Source organism: Balaenoptera musculus, chromosome 2, assembly GCF_009873245.2.
Source record: "Balaenoptera musculus isolate JJ_BM4_2016_0621 chromosome 2, mBalMus1.pri.v3, whole genome shotgun sequence".
Classification (NCBI taxonomy): domain Eukaryota; kingdom Metazoa; phylum Chordata; class Mammalia; order Artiodactyla; family Balaenopteridae; genus Balaenoptera; species Balaenoptera musculus.
The window spans coordinates 161,988,035-162,006,766 of NC_045786.1; the positions used below are offsets into that span (position 1 = coordinate 161,988,035).

At 42.6% G+C, this 18,732-nt stretch overlaps 1 protein-coding gene and 1 long non-coding RNA gene across 7 annotated transcripts in view; both read left to right on the forward strand.

Moving 5' to 3' along the window:
• The window catches only part of TDP1 (tyrosyl-DNA phosphodiesterase 1), an 84,082-nt gene that overhangs the window by 27,064 nt on the left and 38,286 nt on the right, over positions 1 to 18,732 (forward strand). For all 6 annotated transcript variants that reach the window (XR_005018572.1, XM_036841325.1, XM_036841324.1 and 3 more), the window contains 4 exons: positions 1,480 to 1,662; positions 2,281 to 2,329; positions 4,315 to 4,381; positions 5,913 to 6,020. Coding sequence is in view for 5 of the 6 variants with exons in the window: in XM_036841325.1 (XP_036697220.1) it covers positions 1,480 to 1,662; positions 2,281 to 2,329; positions 4,315 to 4,381; positions 5,913 to 6,020 (407 nt within the window). In the remaining variant the exon portion in view is untranslated. The remainder of the gene's footprint in view (positions 1 to 1,479; positions 1,663 to 2,280; positions 2,330 to 4,314; positions 4,382 to 5,912; positions 6,021 to 18,732) is intronic.
• On the forward strand, positions 6,027 to 13,254 carry LOC118889565. The gene is made up of 2 exons (XR_005018577.1): positions 6,027 to 10,272; positions 10,395 to 13,254. It is a non-coding gene; the product is annotated as an uncharacterized LOC118889565 (long non-coding RNA).

The following is an 18,732-nucleotide window of genomic DNA, read 5'->3' on the forward strand; positions in this document are numbered from 1 at the left end:
TTATGTTGTGTGAGAATTCCGCCCGGCCAATGACAACTTTTCACTTTAATTTCCTTTTGTAAGTGAGACCACAGCTGAAAGCGGGCAAGGTCTCAAAGCCACCATCTTTCTGTCTTGACCTGGGGAGGAGAGGGTCCCACATACTAGCTAAGTGCACAGCTTTGTGGGCAGATACCCACACCGGGAGCCAAATCCTGACCTGGTTACAAGCCATGTGACCTTGACTTGCTCCTTAACCCCTCTTGACATCCATAAAATGGGCATAATAACAGTACTTCCCTCACAGAATTGCGTAAGGATTAAATGAGGAAATGAATGCAAGGCACGTGCTGAGTGTTGGGTAAGCACTGGTGTGTATTAGCCTGTGGGCCGGTGGTTCAGAAATGCCCGGTGATGGCACATATCGTGCAACATCCCAATCTTACTGGAAGCGGAGTAGCATCTTAGAGTTTGCGGCCACTTTCCACTGTCAGGAGCCCGTGTTGCATCATAGCTGCATTCCAAGGAAGATGGGTGATCAGACGTCTGTTCCACTGAGGTGTAAAGAGAAGCCCAGGGCCTTGGCTAGGGCCATGTACCTGATCAAGGACTGAGCCCAGAATAGCCCAAAATAGAAGCCGAGTCCTGTTGTTGGCTCAGTCCTGTTTCCTATGCCATGCTGCACCCAGGGTGGAAGCTGAGGACTATTTGGGCTCTTTGGGGAAGTGCGTTTATAAATATTAATGCCTACTCTATGGTAAGGAAAATAGTACGTATAAACTAAACGATACATCCATCAGAATATGAGCTCCACTGGGGCAGGAACTGAGGCTTTTTTTTGTTGTTGCCATCTCCAGCCTCTAGGAAGACCCTCGGTACGTATTTAAATGGATAAAATTTCCCAGTATTTTCTGAATTCTTTCTGCAGCTTTGCGTAAATATCAGACAAAGCAGGAAATGCAGGTCAGTCTTCTGCAGTGCTTATGGTAGTATGTATCTATATGTAAATATATTCCCTTTTATTTACAGAGCCTCACAGCTGCCTAGATCCCAAGAGTTAAACCTCTTTCAAATGATACGAGTCAAAATATACAATAGCTTGACCTCCTAGTATTGTTTAGGTATGTTAAACCATTGCAACTTCAAGGCAGAAATCTAATTTCGTATGGCAGGTTGGTGCTTTATCTGACATCGCTACTAAAATGGGTCTTCTTTTTATTTTTTTTAATCTGTTTTTGCTTTTAGTACAAATCAAAGAATTTTGGAAGAAGAATACTTGTGTCCACTTACTCCATTAAAATAAAATATCTTCAGTATTTAAAAATATTTCCCAAAGAAGGAAAAAAAAACTACCCATGGGTATGAACTTGGTCGCTAATATTTTCAGCCTTTCCTTGTGAACGAGGCATTCCAAGGGCGGAAAACCGTGTTCTGAGTTGTCACAGCATTTCTGTTCACGTGTTTGGAGTGACGGTAGCATTCGTTTTTATTCTCTCACAGCTTCTGAAAGAGCATGCCTCATCCATACCTAAAGCAGAGTCCTGGCCTATAGTAGGTCAGTTCTCAAGCATTGGCTCCGTGGGGGCCGATGAATCAAAATGGTTGTGTTCTGAGTTTAAAGAGAGCTTGGTGACACCGGGCAAGGAAAGCAGGACCCCAGGAAGTACTGTTCCTCTTCATCTGGTGAGTGCTTCTCCTCCTTGAGGTCACCGTTCTAATCCTCTGGTCCAGGAGAAGAATCAAGTAAGTCCTCTTTGTCATAGAGAGATGTTTCATTCCGTGGTTTGGGGATGGGAACAGCAGTACGTTAGCATAGTCATTTGTAATCAAGTGGCCCTAATATCATTTGGTGCTGGGAGCTTGCTGGTTTGTTCAGAGCTCCATCTCAGCCGCAGACTAGATGGCGAATTCTCCATTCCTTCCTTCAGGTCGTCAAGCCAAGGGAAAAAATACTTGATAGATCATTGCCAGCAGAATTACAAGCATTATTAATTTAGAGACCTTTGAATTAATAATTTTGCATTCAATTCTGTGTTAATTTGTCATTTCAGAGGGAAAAAAAATACTCAAATGGAAATGTAATTTTCTTTCATTGACTATAAATGCTTTCTGTAGTTTAATTACTAGAAGTTTAATTTTTTTCAGGAAGATGGGAACTTGTTTAAAATTTAAAGTACATTTTCTAAGTCTTTAGGTATTTCTATTTGAGATTTTCATTTTCTTAAAAACGAATCTTCATTCCTTTTAACAAATAGTTCTTCAACGTGGTACATTCCAAGTGTTTGTTTTTTTTTTTTTTAGATATATCCTTCAGTGGAAAACGTGCGAACCAGCTTAGAAGGATATCCAGGTAATTGTTGGGGAAACTGTCCCGATTGTATTTTTTGTGTGTGTATATTTCATAAATGCCCTGGTAAACTTTTTCTTTTTTAATTTTACTGGGATATAGTTGATTTACAATGTTGTGTTAGTTTCAGGTGTAGAGCAAAGTGATTCAGTTATACATGGCCCTGGTAAACTTTTTAAAACAAGTAATAAAAATGCCTTCCTCCTTGAGACCAGAAAAGTGTTGGTTAGAAATTTAGAGATTATTCTCTCTTAACTAGATAAGGATCATGAAAGTAGGTAATATTGAGCAGTGCTGTGGTCCAAAGATGATGCCATGCAGTTGGGTAGTTTGTGTGTTGTTTAATCCTCACAATAATGCTCTGAGTGATTGATATTTTTACCAGTAAGATTGTTCTCACTTCTGCCACCAGCAGATTGGTTGTCCAGACAAGACGTCCGGATAAAACCAGCTTCCCCTACAGCTGTGTGTCATACCTTTCTCCGACCTCTCTGTCCCCGCATCCCCCCTGCCCGAAGTACTGTGTGGTTCTTCCAGATTTGAATCCCAGATACAGATAATATTGAAGGTCCGGAACTTACGCTGAATACTGAGATGAAACCTTTGGTATAACCCAGTTGATATATCTCGTCTTGCAAGAGCTTCATCTGTAAATCCTAGGACTGTTTTGTAGACATCTTTCCGTCTTGTCCTCTATTTCCCTTATGTCAGTGCTGGACACTAAACTTATTTAGAATTCAGCAGCCCCCCAGGTAGTGCATTAAGGAGGTATTATCCAGAAACCCAAACAGGGTAATGCCTTGGAAAAAGGGGAAGTCTGATTGGCATTTGCTTATGGCTGGAAGCAGAGTTCTCTGAATTAGACCAGCTTAGTCCATTCATTGCTTATCAAACTACATGTGACCCTGCCAGGAAAATCTCAGTAGGGTTTGTAGTGTATTAGCCCATTTGTTGCTTTTTAACGGCAAGCTAAAATTACTTTACTGAGACTCAGGGACATGGTGATTTTCTGGTTTGTTTGGCTGCTTTTTTTTTTCCTCTTTTCTGTACTTCTAATAGGCTAGATCCATTCAAAGCATGTTTTTTAGTAGGGAAGAACTTGGTATTTTCAATAAAGCTATTGTGTAACTGGTCCTTGAAACCTCAGCTATGTTCTTAGTTAATTTGTAGTGGGAGATACAACATGCCTTATTCGATATGTCAGAAATTTAAAGCCCTCTTTGGATATAGATTATTATGGAGAAGTTCTAATGTGTTTGGAAAGTCACTGATGAATCTACAGTGAACTTTCTTCCTTTCAAAGAGAACAAAAATTGGCTTCTAATTGTGTTTCCACTTGGAACTGTATCTTTGTTCTCTTTGTAGGACTATGGCTTTTAAAATTCCTTTTTAAAAATGTAACTATTTACTGAACACTTTAATTTAGTGATCCTTTTATTTCATTTGTAAGAATCTGTGTAGCTAGGACAAAGTCCATTTGGAAATATCAGTGTAAAAGGTGAAGGAGGCAGGAGAACCAAGTTTTTATCCTAGTGTGCCCTCCCCCAAGTGTCCTGGTCTTGGGGAAAAAACAGGTGCACCAGACCTCATCTTGCAAAATGTGGCTAAGGGTGTCTCATCTGCATGAGGACAGCAGGATGGGCAGAGATTCATTCTTTGGTCTTTCCTAACATTTCAGATCTGTGCTATTATAGATGTTAAATTTCCACCACCACTACCACCCCAGTGATTAAATACCTTTTTCTATTCAGATAGTAAACATTTACTATTTGACATGCATACCTAAGAAAGGAAACCCCACTGAGAGAGCAAACCCAATGCAGGTTTGTTTAGCCATTTTCTTTCAAAGAACTATTCCATAAGATGAAATAAGTAGTGGTTTTCTTTTACCTTCCAACTGTTTGCTGTAGATTTTCTTCTTAACGAAGGATCCTCAAATTATAGTCAGTAATTTTCATTTGTTTATTTTATTTTTCTTATTTTAAAAGCTGGGGGCTCTCTTCCCTATGGCATCCAGACGGCGGAGAAACAGAATTGGCTCCATTCCTATTTTCAGTAAGTAATAGGTTTAGAATGCTGCCTTTGCTTCTTTAGGGCAAAATAATGTTACTTGTCAGTCTGATTTTTTTTAAAAAAAGAACCTTATATAATATAGCTATATTTTTTATCTGCATATGTTAGTGATAGAAATCATTTAAAACAAGGTTCTAAACATTTCTTGGAAATGGTTTTTAATACCAAAGAGTCAAATATTGGCATACAGAGAAAAAGGTAAATAAAAGAACATGTTGTGAAGTTTCGAATTTACATAAGCAGCGTTTTCGTCCATATTTCCAAAATATGTCATCCTTCTGTCTACACATTCATACGCTGTGAAACCCCAGGCTTACCGAGGGAAGAATCCATGCCACTCTCTCCAGGGCACGGGGTGGCCTTTGGCTTGTTGTAACAGTCAGCAAATGGCTGAGTGTTCAGGTGAGCGGGGTGCCCCACGTCCTCTTCTGGCTGCAGTGGCTGCACATCCTGCGTGTTCTAGGCCAGTTCTAGTTTCATACTTGCTTCAACAAGCATTCATTTTGCTGGACGCCAGAAGCGAAGGCAGATTACATTTTTGTAGCTTTTAGTCTGGGAGTTCCCTGGCAGTCCAGTGGTTAGGACTCCACACTTTCACTGCTGAGGGCCCGGGTTCAGTCCCTGGTCGGGGAACTAAGATCCCACGTGCAGTGCAGTGAGGCCAAAAAAAAAAAAAAAAAAAAGCTTTCAGTCTAATTCAGTATGCCATTCATCCTGGAGCCTTTCTTTAATGCTTTCTTTGGAGATGTTTGGTTTATGCAGAGGACATTTTTAAAAATTGAACTCCTTTCAGTATTGTCTTCACACAAGTGAATGTAACAATCTAATAACGAATCTACCTAATCCTGATTTTACTCTTGCAGGCAATCTGTTTTCTTGAGGGACCATCCTCTTATATTCATAAGTAAGGATTGTTTCTTCATAATATAGGTCATTTTTTTCCCATGGAACCTTAGTCCTAAAAATGTTGGAAACTTAGAAACCAAACTCAGATATATGAATATCAGCATTAGACTGGAATATTTCTGAATTATTCCCCTGCCTTTCAACATTCCATTTTGATATTCATACTGTTTGTGTTTTTCCCATTTTGTATTTTATTCTTTCAACAAGCATTTGGTGAGCCTCTTGTACTCCGTAACGTGCTCCGGGAGCACAGTTCCTGCTTTCAAGGAGACCAGATGTGCATACATGCGGTTAAAAGCACAATAGAAATGATATGTATGTGTATATATGTGTATTCATAACAAGATGGGAAGGCCATACGAAAGGTTACAGTGCTTTTTGTAGGTGGTGGTAAGTTTTTCTTCTACGTACCTACATTCTAAAATGATCATGTGTTGTGCTGTTAGCTGAATACAGTTTAAGGAGATATCACAGGTCATATCACAGAGAACGAGGTACTCACTGTTCTTTAGATGATAGGATTTTGCTTTTGAGACAGTTTCCTCATACTAGGACTATGACCAATTTACATTTTCTAATTAGTGATGTGTGTCTTTCCCGTCACTAGCAAATGGTCAGCCGACACGTCAGGCCGCAGCCATGCCATGCCACATATTAAGACATATATGAGACCCTCTCCAGACTTCAGTCAACTTGCGTGGTTCCTTGTCACAAGGTACGTAGTTCTTACATTCCTGATGGGAGGAGTTGTTAAAGTGTATTTGTAACTCCTGCTAAGAGTACGGAATAGGGTTCCAAAAAGTGACTTTGTGGATTGTCATTAGTTTTCTGTGTGTACGTGTGTGTCTCATATGAGCCTTATTTAAAGTAGGCCCACGTCATGCATCCCTTGGAAGAGGGATCATTGCCTGATTTTACTTATAAACGTAGATGTTTACACGGTTTGCATAAAGTTTGTGTTTACTTCTGTATTTAATACTTCAGAAATAGTAATTAGGCAAATTGACATTTGGAGTAAATACAGAAGAAGAATAACATGGTAAAATTAATATCCCTTAATTATTTTCTTCTTAGATAAGTGAAACTTGAGCAATCAAATCTCTGTGTTATTTTTAAACATCTTTATTAAGATATAATTAACGTACTATAAAATTCACCAGTTTGAAATCTACAATTTAATGATTTAGTATATTCACAGAATTATGAAACCATCACAATAATCCAATTTTAGATTATTTTTGTCACCCCCTATAAGAAAGTCCCTACCTATTAGCATTTTTGTGTCTGTTTTTATAACAAGCTATAAAATAGAGCTAGACTAGAGCTTTAGTTCCTGGCTTCTAGTCTGAACAGAGACCGTTAGGCATCTCTTCATAATTTAATAACACAGTTGATGTCAGTAGCAACTAATTAAGGTATCACAGAGCAGAATTATTTCTTTAATGATGAACAAACTTTTAAACAGAAGTTTAAAAGCTTTCATGAACACACTTTTCAACCAAAGAGCCACTTAGAAGCAACCAAGTTACTTTCCCAGCTTACGGAAATTAGTGGCTAACCTTTGCCCCTGGCTCCGGATACGGGTCCGAGACTAAACAGTGTTAGTGGTGGAGGTTAGATGTGAGAGAGGGCTTCCCAGACGTTTCTGAGGAGCCATAGCACAATGGGAAAGCATACTCTCGAGTCCTAAAGATCGGACTATTCTGTTATTTACTAGCTCTGTGAACTTGGGAAATTTATTTAACCTGAGGCTCTTTCCTGTTGTATAAAATGGGAAAAGTGATGGCTGCCTTTGGGGGTTATTGTGAGAGTTAAATGACAGAGCCCAGTGCTGGAGACATATCAGCCCATGACATGAGAGCTGTCATTATACTTGTTCAAGCTCTGCCCTCAAGGCTGTGAAGGATGGCCAGGGGAATTAGTGCCCTTCTCTTTGCTGCGTGCCTATAAAAAGAGAAACTTCTGCCTGTGAAGAGTAGGTTACCTGAGTATGAGACCTGAACTGTAGATCCCCTGGGTGGAGAAGTCATTGCCTGAGACAGATAGGAAGTGCCAGGGAGAGCGGAGGCATGGAGGCCGTGTGACCCCTCTGTGGGTGAGGAGTTTGGGCCTTGGTGAGTGGGAGATTGTTACTTCCTCCCCCAAGTGTATTTTAAATAAAACACACTTGAGAAAGCTAAATCATTACCAGTATTCCTGAATTCAAGTGATGAGAAATTAAGTTATAATACTACCCAGTCTTCTACGAAGTTAACCAACAAAAACATGAATTTGGGCCTAACGTGGATCCTTGAACAGCCTCCCAAGGGACCTGGATATTCAGAGACCACATTTCAGTGTCAGCTCACCTATGTGCTGAGTAACTGTCTGTTAAACCGGCTTACTAAGTTGCAAGGAGAAAAACCTGGCTTTTAATACCGGTTCTGTCACATCCTGATGCTGTGTGTGACCTTTGCTTCCTGTATATGCTGATGAATCAATAGGACTCAGTGACATTATCTACTTGCTTCTGATTCTACAACGCTACCATTGGAAGCATTGCGGAGTGGTAGGCCATCATACATCCCAAGGGCTACTTTATTACAAAGCTTGTTGTTTTGCTCTGTGTTGAGTACCTGAAATGATGTGACATTTCCCTCAATCAGATCTGACAGATTCTCTACCCATTATATTATGTTTTTATACTCACCAATGCTCTTACTCAAATCATACCATTTTGCAGGAATGTTGAATTGAATTTGAAGGCTACTCTTCCAACTTTGGTTAAAATCCTCTTAACTATTAGCAGAATGTTTTTTCTCAAAATAGGGTCAGAGCAATATAAAGAAACATATGAATTATTGGGGAAAAGTGGTCTTGTCTAGCATCATGGGTTTTTTGGCTGAGAAAACAGGTGCCCCAAGAAATTAAGCATTCAAAAGCGTGCAGCTCACCTTTTATCCACATGGAGTGATCAGAAGTGATCTCTGTTACTCCCCTCCTGCCGTTGGGTAGACTTTTCCTCCAAGATGTTAGTGTCGAAGTCTTCTATGTAAGAGTGCTCACTGTGGGTCTTTGAGGGTTACTAGAGATGGAAATACTGGTGCCGGAGACCCAGGGATAAAGGAGAGGAGAGGCTGTTTGGAGGGCTGGCCTGTAGGATGGAAATGGAAACGTTGGGTCCTGGGAAGGGAGGGACAATTCCTCTCGTGCTGCCGTGTTAGTCAGGGTTCTCCAGAGAAATGGAACCAGTAGATGAGATACACAGAGAGGTATTTTTATTTTAAGGAATTGACTCGTGATTGTGGGAGCTTCAAAGTCCAGAATCCATAGGGCCAGCCCGCAGCCTAGAGTCTCGAGTCTCCAGTCCTGTGTTGCAGTCTTGAGCCTCTCTTTACTTTCCCTGGAAAAGACAATTTGGGGATTGTTTTTCCTCAAAGTGGAGTGAAAAGGATAGATGTGCTTCACAGAAGTTGCATGAGATTTACTGATTATGATTTAAGGGCACTAAGAGAGGCTGAGATTAAGTTAACCCCGTGAGTAATCCTTTTCTACGGGCTGAGTTTCATAGTTTAACGACAGTGTGTGGTCAGCCCTGGGAGCACGACTGGGAAAAAGAGCGAGACGTGCTCCTGCCGTGCAGGGGCTGCGGGGAGAGGCGACGCTGGCCCCTCGTCGTTCCGCTGTGTAGGGACCAGTGTTAGAAACATATTTTCTGACTGGAGCAGGGTCTGGTTGGGTGAGAGACCACCAGCTAAAGCTAAGAAAGTGGTATTTCATGTAGGTCTCGAGGTAGGTCTGAAAGTAAACCAGGTGGATTGGGAGGGGAATCTGAGCCGAGGGGCTAGGGGACGAAGGGCACAGAGCTGAGAAAGCCCATGGGGCTTTCAGGGAGAATCTGAGTGATTCCATGCAGCTAGATGAATAAAAACAGATTCAGATACCTTCAGAATAGATCTTCTCAGACAGGTGCACCTGTGTCCTTGCACTTAAGTCCAGAAAGCATCTACTGTCAGTTGATTCATGTAATATTTGGTGGTGGTTTTGTACTGTGAACGTCTGCTGTAATACTGACTGGCTTAATTATAACTTGGAAGTTAATTGAAGAATTTGAAATTTGTCTTTGTGAATCTGTGGCTTCTAATTTTATTCTGGAACACCTAGACCAAAAACTATACTTGCCAAGATGTTTAAAGGATAACAGGTAAGATTCATTCAGGGATTTCGACATGCCAGGTACTGTTCTAAATGCCTTATGTACGTTTATTCATTGCATGCTCACAACAGCTCCATGAGGACTTGGAGAAATGAGTGGTTGAAAAGGCTGCCCGTGGTCACACGGTAGTAAGTGGTAGAAGCAGGATTTGAACCCCAGGCATTTGGCTCCACGACTGGCACTCTTCAGCTCTACCTTCTAATGCCTCTTAATTAAGATACGGTTTTAGTGCTCCTGTTTTCTGTGAAGACCAGTTAGGTCAAAAGAAACTGCAGCACATTTTTCTTTGTTATGTAAAAGAGAAAAAGCCCCCATAGCATTCCAGTTTTATGAAAGGATACCTGAGAGACGTAACTTCTATAACAATTTAGAACATACTTAGAGCCCTCTCTCCAGCCCTTTCATAACAAGGGAAAAGTACAGATCCCAAGTATAAGTGACATCTACTAGTAACTCCTTTCTTTTTTGTTTTTGTTTCCAACCTTATCTCCCAAACCGAGCTCTTCTATCTAGAAGGAGGTTCCTTTCCCGTCATCCCTCTTTGCCCCAGAGGCACCTGCCCACTCTCATCAGGCTTGAAGCCCAGCTGTCCTCTTGTGCTCTTCCTCCCTTGGAGCGTTTACCGAGGTCCTTCCTCCTGTGGATGCTGGGCACTCGGGATAAAACAATAAGAAGATTTACGTAGTGCCTTTGAGATGCTCAGAATCTCAGAGATGTCAGAAGCCAGGCACAGAAATGATTTCAGTAGAAAGAGATCAACTGTATTCTTGAGGTGGGCACGTGGATACTTTCGAAATAGCTGTCAAAGCTACTCGTCCTTCAAATGTCTCAGAGTTTCCTTTTCTAGTCCCTGGACTTCTGAAATGACTGCCTGTCCTCTGTCCCGCCGCACAGGTCGTCCCCTTCCCAGGCCACCTGTCCTCGCTGTCTATGACCATTCATCTTTCAGAGACGCGGGTCTTCCCCATCGTCCCACGTTCAGAATCCTCGCCCGTTTCCTGTAAGCTGAAGTCTGGAGTCCCCCGTTGGCATTCAGACCCTGGCCACCCCATTTCCACCTTGCTTCTCCTGTGCTCCCTGGCGGGAACTGCCAGCAGCAGCCGGGCTGGCCTCCTTTGCCCCTGCAGTCATCCTGCCAGCAGCCCACGGAGTCCCCTTTCCAGACGCCTTGGTCCTTTTCCTCTGCCTCTCCAGCTGCTGCTCATCTCGTCAGTATTGTGCTCAGGGCTGGCCTCTTCTCGGGGAGTCTTTGCCAGCCTCTACCGGTCTCTCCACCCTGCACATCCTTAAGAGCACTTGTGCGTGTGCTTGGGAGCTCACTGTCCTGTCTCACCTTGTAGAGAGGACAGAGCACGAGCTTTACATCATCAGACGGTCCTGGACGAGACGATCTGTCTACTCCTGAACGAGCCTTTTGCCGTGAACGAGTTTCTTAACCGCTCTGAGCCTCAGACGCCTCGTTGCACAGCAGCTACGAGGCTGTGAGGTGCCACGCGTGGTGACTTGACCCACAGGCAGAAGAGTTCACCTTTAAGTTCAGAGCGGTAAATTCACTGGTAAAGTGTAATGAAAGAACTGGAAGTGGAAGGGCACAGTCTTGACACAAGGGTCACTGGTGATAGTCCAGTGCGTGTGGCCCCTCCGTGTTACCTACCCCACCATTAGAATGAGAGGTTCGTGCTCTCACGGAATTTGCATTAGGACCAAAGAGGTTCTGTCAAACAGCTGGTTGTGTATGTGTTATGTAATTGCGGTGTAATTCTTTTCTGACCATTCTGCAGAAGTAGATTATCACCCAGCAAGGCCTACACTGACTTTCAGTTCTCAGCTTAAACGTCACTGAAACTCTCCTTGCTTCCTCAGCCTCCTGGTGTCCATCTATCCAACAACTCACGGTACACATATTACTTATTTAGCCATTGCTCTTTCCAGACACTACTCTGTTCCAGGCAGGGTGTCCATATGCCCTGGGCTTCTTGCATGGTCTGTGTTGTTTCCCTTTCAGTGTGGTTGCTTGTGTGATCCCTGGCTTCCCCTCTCACCTCTGAGCCAAGCCCATTTCTGTCTTGTTCAGTGCCCCCCGGTGCCTGGCATGGAGGGGCGCTCAGCACAGATTTGTTAACGAGGAATCGAACGAAGGCCAGGATGGAGGCCGTACCAGTGAAAGCACTGCCTAGACTTTGTGCGTAACTGACTGTGGGAGATGCTTCAAAGGCGAGTCCTGGGCTTGGGGTGTGGCTGGTAGGGAGATGGGGGATGGTCACCATCATCAATAGAGAAGTCAGGAAATGAAACTGGTTTCGGTGGGAGAATGGTCAACTCGATTAGACTGATTTATTATAGTGGGGCGGTCAAGTGGAATTGTTTATTGGCGATGTTGCACTCAGAAGGTCAGTGTACACATGGTATATTTTGGAGTTCTCTTTGGAACTGATCATGGACCCCCTGAGCCTTTGTGGATGGTCAGGGAAGAGTGGAGCACGAGGTTGGTACCTGGGAGGGGAGGAACATGCAGGGACTAAACATCACATTTACCAAGTGTTCCACTGCCACACAGATGAATTGGATCCAAGCCTTCCCTCCTGAGTTAAAGAACAACTAACTGGTCACCATCTTCCATGAAATAATCTTCCTTCTACCTAAGAAATGTTCTATATTGTATTTTGGGCATCATAAAATTTAACCATTCATTTCAACATGTATTTATTGAGCACCTGCTATGTAGCAGGTACTTTTCCAGGTGCAGGGAGTGCAATAATAAAATGTAATCCTTGACTTTATGATGGTGAGAATTATACAAAAACCAAGTTTATATGTATCAAACGGTGATAATTGCTCTAGAGAAAAATAAAGTAGAAGAATAATTTAGGTGCACAGTCCTTTACTCAAAATCCTTGAGACAAGATGTATTTGGAGCATGGGAACATAATATGACACATATACCGTCTATTAACATCCTTAGTGGAGTTACAAGTAGCCTCATGTTAGCTTAGGTCAACTTTTGTCACCTAATGAGTTAACAAAATTAAGTTTTGCCATTAAATATAATAAGTTATGTAATAGCTTAATTTCCAAGTTGGTTTCGGTTGTTTTAGATTTTCAGAGCTAACATGTAGTGCTTACGCTAAGTTCCAGGCGTTCTTCTAAAAGCACAGTCCGTACACACACATATACACTCATGTAATCCTCATAACAACCCTACAACTGTTAGTTATAGAGCTGTTAGTCCCCTTTACAGATGGGAGAACTGAAGCACAGAGAGAGTCAACAAGTGCCCAGGAACCCAGTAACATCCTCAGACACTATGCTATCCCTTTGTCAGGAAGGGAGGCTGCTCATGAATAGGATGATCAGGGAGGGCCTCAGTGACGTGGTGACATTTAAGCAGAGACCTGAAAGAAGCGAGGGAGCCGTGTGGATGGAGAGCTGGGGGAAAGCGTTCTGGGCAGAGAGGAGTTGGGGATATTCTGGTTTGTGATTGAGAAACCAAATGGGTATTGCTGGAGTGAGTGGGATTGGAGGGCCGGGGAGGTCAGAGCAGTAACTGGCATTTTGGTCAAGATAATCCTTTGTTGTGCAGAATGGTCCTGTGCGTTATAGGGTGTTTAGTAACCTGGGCCTCGCATACGAACCGCCATGTCATGGTGAAAGCCATCCAAATGCCCCATGCCTTTCTAAATATCCCCTAGATTGTCTCTCCTGGTGGATGATATTGTCGTCTTTGAGAATAATTCAGAACTCTGTGAACAACTGATTTATGAGTGCTGCTGTTCTTTCACTTAATGCATTTTCCTACTTCAGAGTGATGAGGTGGGGCTGTAGAGAGAACCGTGGGTTCTAGTCTAAATGAAACAATAATGCCAGCAAACCTGACAGTCCATCCACAAAGTGGCGGACGGATTATGTTTTAAGAATGCGGATTTTAGTGAAAGATAAATACATCAAAAGCTGCATGCGTTTAACTCCCTTTTTTCTTTTTTTTTTGACACTTTACTACTTCGAGCTATTACCCCTCCATGTTAATGTTCACGTTTGGGATGAATAAGTACTTTTTACTAAAACAAATTTCCCAGAAAAATATTATAACAGTAATAAGCAAGATGGATGATAAGCAATGTGAATTTTGACTCTAACCTAAAAATGAGACTTCTTTTTTTAATAAGCCAGATTTGCACGTCCAAAGAGGTGTTGCTCTTCAAGGTGGTCACCTTTTGAAACTAGATATTTTATGAAGAATACTGCCACTGCTCAAATCCTTTTGCCACTCTTTGGAATTTCCTTCAAAATGAGTTTACATGGCACATTAACGAGTACTGTTTCTTAATAGACATGCTTCTGTTCTAGGCCTTGTATAAGGTTATTGTTGCTTTGTAATAAGTTACCATAAACTAAGTGACTGAAAACAATGCAGATTTATTATCCTGCAGTTTCTGTGGGTCAGGAGTCTGGACATGGATTAGCTGCACAGGATCAGAGTGTTGACCAGGGAGGGCTATGATCTCCTCTAAGGCTCAGGGTCTTCTTCCAAACTCACTGGTTGTTGGCAGAATTTAGTTGCTTATGGCAAAGCGTAGCTGTTTGCTTCTTCAAAATCAACAGGAGAATCTCTCCTCAGGAAGGACCCAGTCCCTCCTTTCAGGCTTCACCTGATTAGGTCAGGCCAACCCAGGAGGTTTATCCCAAACCTTTTGATTAACTTAAAAGTCAAGGGATTCGTGACCTAATCATGGGAATGAAATCCCATCACACTCACAATTTTTGCTCACACTCCAGGGGAGGGGATTATACTGGATACGTACACCGGGGGCAGGGGCAGAAGTCTTGGGGGCTGTCTTCCAGTTCTGCCCTCCACCGGCCTCATTGGTATTCATTACCCAGCTTGATTCATCCATCTAATTCTCCAGCCTTGACTTGAAATGATTTCTTACTATTTTTAAAATTGAGGTTTATTTTCCATAGTTAAGGGAAATGCCCCTTGAATATACTCAAAAGACTGAACCTCAGGCTCTAGAGGCTGTTTAAGAAGTGAAGTTCTAGCATTATTTGGAGCCAAAGAAGGCAGCTTTATTGGAGTGAGGTAATAACCCTGCAGCATGATTGCTTTGGAGAACCACATTAACTAGGGTGTGTAGAGTTGTTAAAAAATAATGATAGTAAGTCTTATAAAAGATAAGTAGGATCCTAAAAGATCTAATTTCCAGAAAAAACAAAAAAACCTCATCACTTTAGAAGTGTACTTTACATATTTCCTGTAGTGTGTGCATAATGGTCACTGGTCATTTCTGTACCCATCGTAAGTAGAGGATGTTGGCTTCCTGGTCATAGGGACTTGGTTTTACCCAGTTGACATTTCACAAATGTGGAAACTGGCTTGAAGATCAGGGACTGAAATCTTATAAAAATGCTAGCCTTGGGCTTCCCTGATGGCGCAGTGGTTGAGAGTCTGCCTGCCAATGCAGGGGACACGGGTTCGAGCCCTGGTCTGGGAAGATCCCACATGCCGCGGAGCAACTGGGCCCGTGAGCCACAACTACTGAGCCTGCGCGTCTGGAGCCTGTGCTCTGCAATAGGAGAGGCCGCGATAGTGAGAGGCCCACGCACCGCGATGAAGAGTGGACCCCGCTTGCCACAACTAGAGAAAGCCCTTGCACAGAAACGAAGACCCAACACAGCCAAAATTTAATTAATTAATTAATTAAAAAAAAATGCTAGCCTTAATATAGTTTTCATCTTCTGTTTTATTTATCCTTTGAAATACACAAAAATCACAACGTTTTCATTTCCTCTCTTTCATGATGTGTTGCGATTGGGATTCTGACTGAAAACCTTTTTTATAGATCCTGGGTTATGTTTTAGTATAGAGCTGTCACATCACCTAAATCTACGCTAAAACCATTTTTAGTGAAGTTTCCGCATGATTGGACTTGTATACATTAGAAGTTTTTGTTCTACTCTAAGAGAAAATGAATTCATAATTCCCATACTTCTTTTCCTACAAAAATGCTCTTCCTGACACTTGGTAATTTTGTGCAATGTCTGTGTTTTCTTTCAGACCACTAACTATACACCTAGTACAGTACCTGGTCTGCAGTGGCTCAGGAAATTTTGAATGAATGTGTGGTATCCCTCTTAATCTAACTACAGTACCGTTCATTTTTCTGACCGCTTCTCAGGTTTAAGTATGTTTTCCTTTCTGTACTGTCCAGAACACTTAAGCTTATCCTTTTTTTTTTTTTTTTAAAACTTAAGCTTATCCTTAAGGTTGGTCTCAAATCTTCCCCTTTGCAACTTCTTCTAGCTCAGCAGACATGATTCATTGGTTTTCCTTTGTGTTTTCAAGCACCTCTTGCCTAGTCCTTTTACATCTCCCTTGTTGGTCTTTGGGCATCCATTGGCCTCAATTTATTATGAGCTGCTTGAGAGTGGGTGCCAGGTCTTACTCACCTTTATCCTCAGCATCTAACACTGTGCCCAGCATATGGTCAGGGGCCGGTACGTATTTGAATCAGTGCCCTTTTCAGAACTCTTTTGTTCAAATAAATCATATCCACACATCATAGAACAAGGGTATGCAGAGCAGGTTTGTGTTCCCACTCCTGTTCCCCAGCCGTCCTGCTCAACCCCAAACCACTACTGCTAGTCTCTTAGCTCTAACCCCATCAGCCCTTTCAAACTCAGATACCTCAGATGATGATTTTATCCAATCAGCCATCATACTGTGGAGGAAATGGCCCTCCATTGTGGAGGTAGAGTCCAAAGATCCATGTCCTAATTCGGCATTGCTGCTTACTAGCCTTGCCTCTCAAATTTTGGGGAAGTCATTTCTCTTTTTTTTTTGAATTTTATTTAATTTATGTTTTTGTACAGCAGGTTCTTATTAGTTATCCATTTTATACGTATTAGTGTATACATGTCAATCCCAGTCTCCCAGTTCATCACAGCACCACCAACCCCCCGGGTAAGTCATTTCTAATCTGAGCCTTTTCTCACGTATGGAATGCTCAGAGGAGGAGGATAGGAAGTAAGTGTGAAGGTTACCCATTAAACGGTATGATGTATGATGATGTTAGTCAACTGCTTGGTTTTTACTGGCTACTGACAACCACGTGTTATTATTAAGGTCATGTTCATTAGGCCTCTAGGGAGTCAAGAAAGCTTATCAAGACTTTTATCTGTTTTGTTTATATGACATATGGATGTGTAGTATGTGACCTAAAGATTTTCCATAGGTATAGCCTTTTCTCAGCTCAATGTGGTTAAGTTAAAAACTGGTCATATGGGCTTCCCTGGTGGCGCAGTGGTTGAGAATCTGCCTGCTAATGCAGGGGACACGGGTTCGAGCCCTGGTCTGGGAAGATCCCACATGCCGCGGAGCAGCTGGGCCCGTGAGCCACAACTACTGAGCCTGCGCGTCTGGAGCCTGTGCCCCCGCAACGGGAGGGGCCGCGATAGTGAAAGGCCCGCGCACCGCGATGAAGAGCGGTCCCCGCACCGCGATGAAGAGTGGCCCCCACTTGCCGCAACTAGAGAAAGCCCTCGCACAGAAACGAAGACCCAACACAGCCAAAAATAAATAAATAAATAAAAATAAAAGTAGCTATAAAATTTAAAAAAAAAAAAAAAAAAAAAAAACTGGTCATAATTATTCTATATAATCAAGGCAAGTATATTCAGCCAGAAGAATATGTTCAAAGAAACTTAAAACTAGCACTTTAGCTTGAACTTATTAGAATGTTTTATTGGCTGGCTTTTGTCTGGTTGCTTTTATGGAAAGCTATTTATAGTTCTCCATCCTACTGTGAAATCGTCCTGTGTTTGATGGGCAGCCTGTTATGGAATTACTGGAACATAATGACAAATACAGTGTTTAAATTTTACCACAGGACCAAGCAGGCAAGAAGATGAGCTTGAAGAAGCAACCTTGGCTGAGAAGACAGTGGCTAGGAGTAATTGGCAAACCCAGTGAGAACAATTATGAAAGCTGTGCATTGTGGGTGGGCAGAAAGCAGCGATCCCTGCTACAGTTGCCTAGCAACCGACAGGCATTGCAGGATAGTCGGTATGAGTAGAAATGTTAGTGCTGCCACTTCAGGGGAAAACAAGACAAGTGCTTGACTAGAAAATGACTGTGGCTTTTTGAGGAAACATAAAGGAGACTCTCCCCCCCTCTGCTTTTCCACATAGCTATGCAATGTTTCTCTTATGTCTGTTCCTTTGATTCTGAAACAAATAGTCTTTTTCCTCCTTTGTCTGAGCTTTTTGCTAAAAATCAGATTGGATCACACAGAAAAATATTCATAAATGTCATTGGAGTAGACTTGGTTGCCTGGCACTGCAGCTCCAAGTTGGTATGCTTCAAGTACTTGGTTACAAATAATGGTTATTAGTATGAAAGTCTGCAAATGACTTCCTTTATATGTTAGAGATGACTCAAGTTCCCTCACTTTCTTGCATTCTGGTACAAGTAGACCAAGGTCAGTACATGCCGCTTTTCATGCTCGTGGGAGCAAGTCTCCTGAAGCACTGTCCCTGATGGGAGAAAGCTTGAGACCCCCAACCTAGGGCCTCTAGACCCTTTGTACGCTGGCATTGCTAGTGACAAGCTGTACCTGTGGCTAGAGATGACGAGGTACTGTCTGGGAGTTCTGCACCAGGAACTGGCCTCCAAAGAAGACGCCTCACAAATGATAACAAATACTCGTGTGGTGCTTATTATATGCTGACTCATTTAATGCTGACTCATCTGATCCTCCCAGTTGAGATCTAGGTACTATAATCCTCATTTTAGAGATACGAAAACTAAAGCACAGTGACCTTGAGTAACGTGGCCCAGTAGGCAAGGTGGTCGAGCTAGGATTCAAACCCAGAGAGACTAGCATGAATAGTTCTTGCCTGTGTGCCAGACACTGCTCTAGGCTTTGGTGATGGATGATGAACAAGACAGGCATGGTCCCTGCCCGCAAGGAGCTTGTGTTCTAGTTGGTGTAGCCCTGTTGCCTTCTGCTTCGGGACCAGCACTGCTGGCCAAGTCTCTGGGGAGAACACGCAGCTCAAAAACCCACCGCAGCCCCCTTTCCTAAGAGCAACTTGTCAGATCGTGCTTCCTCCCCGCTAACAGCCTCCAGCACTGCGGAGCCAGGCCTTTCCCCGACTCTTCTCTCCTGGCCCTTCGACGAAAATGCTCTGACTTCCTACCCATCGCTTTGCCATAGCTTCCCCGCCCCCTCCCCAC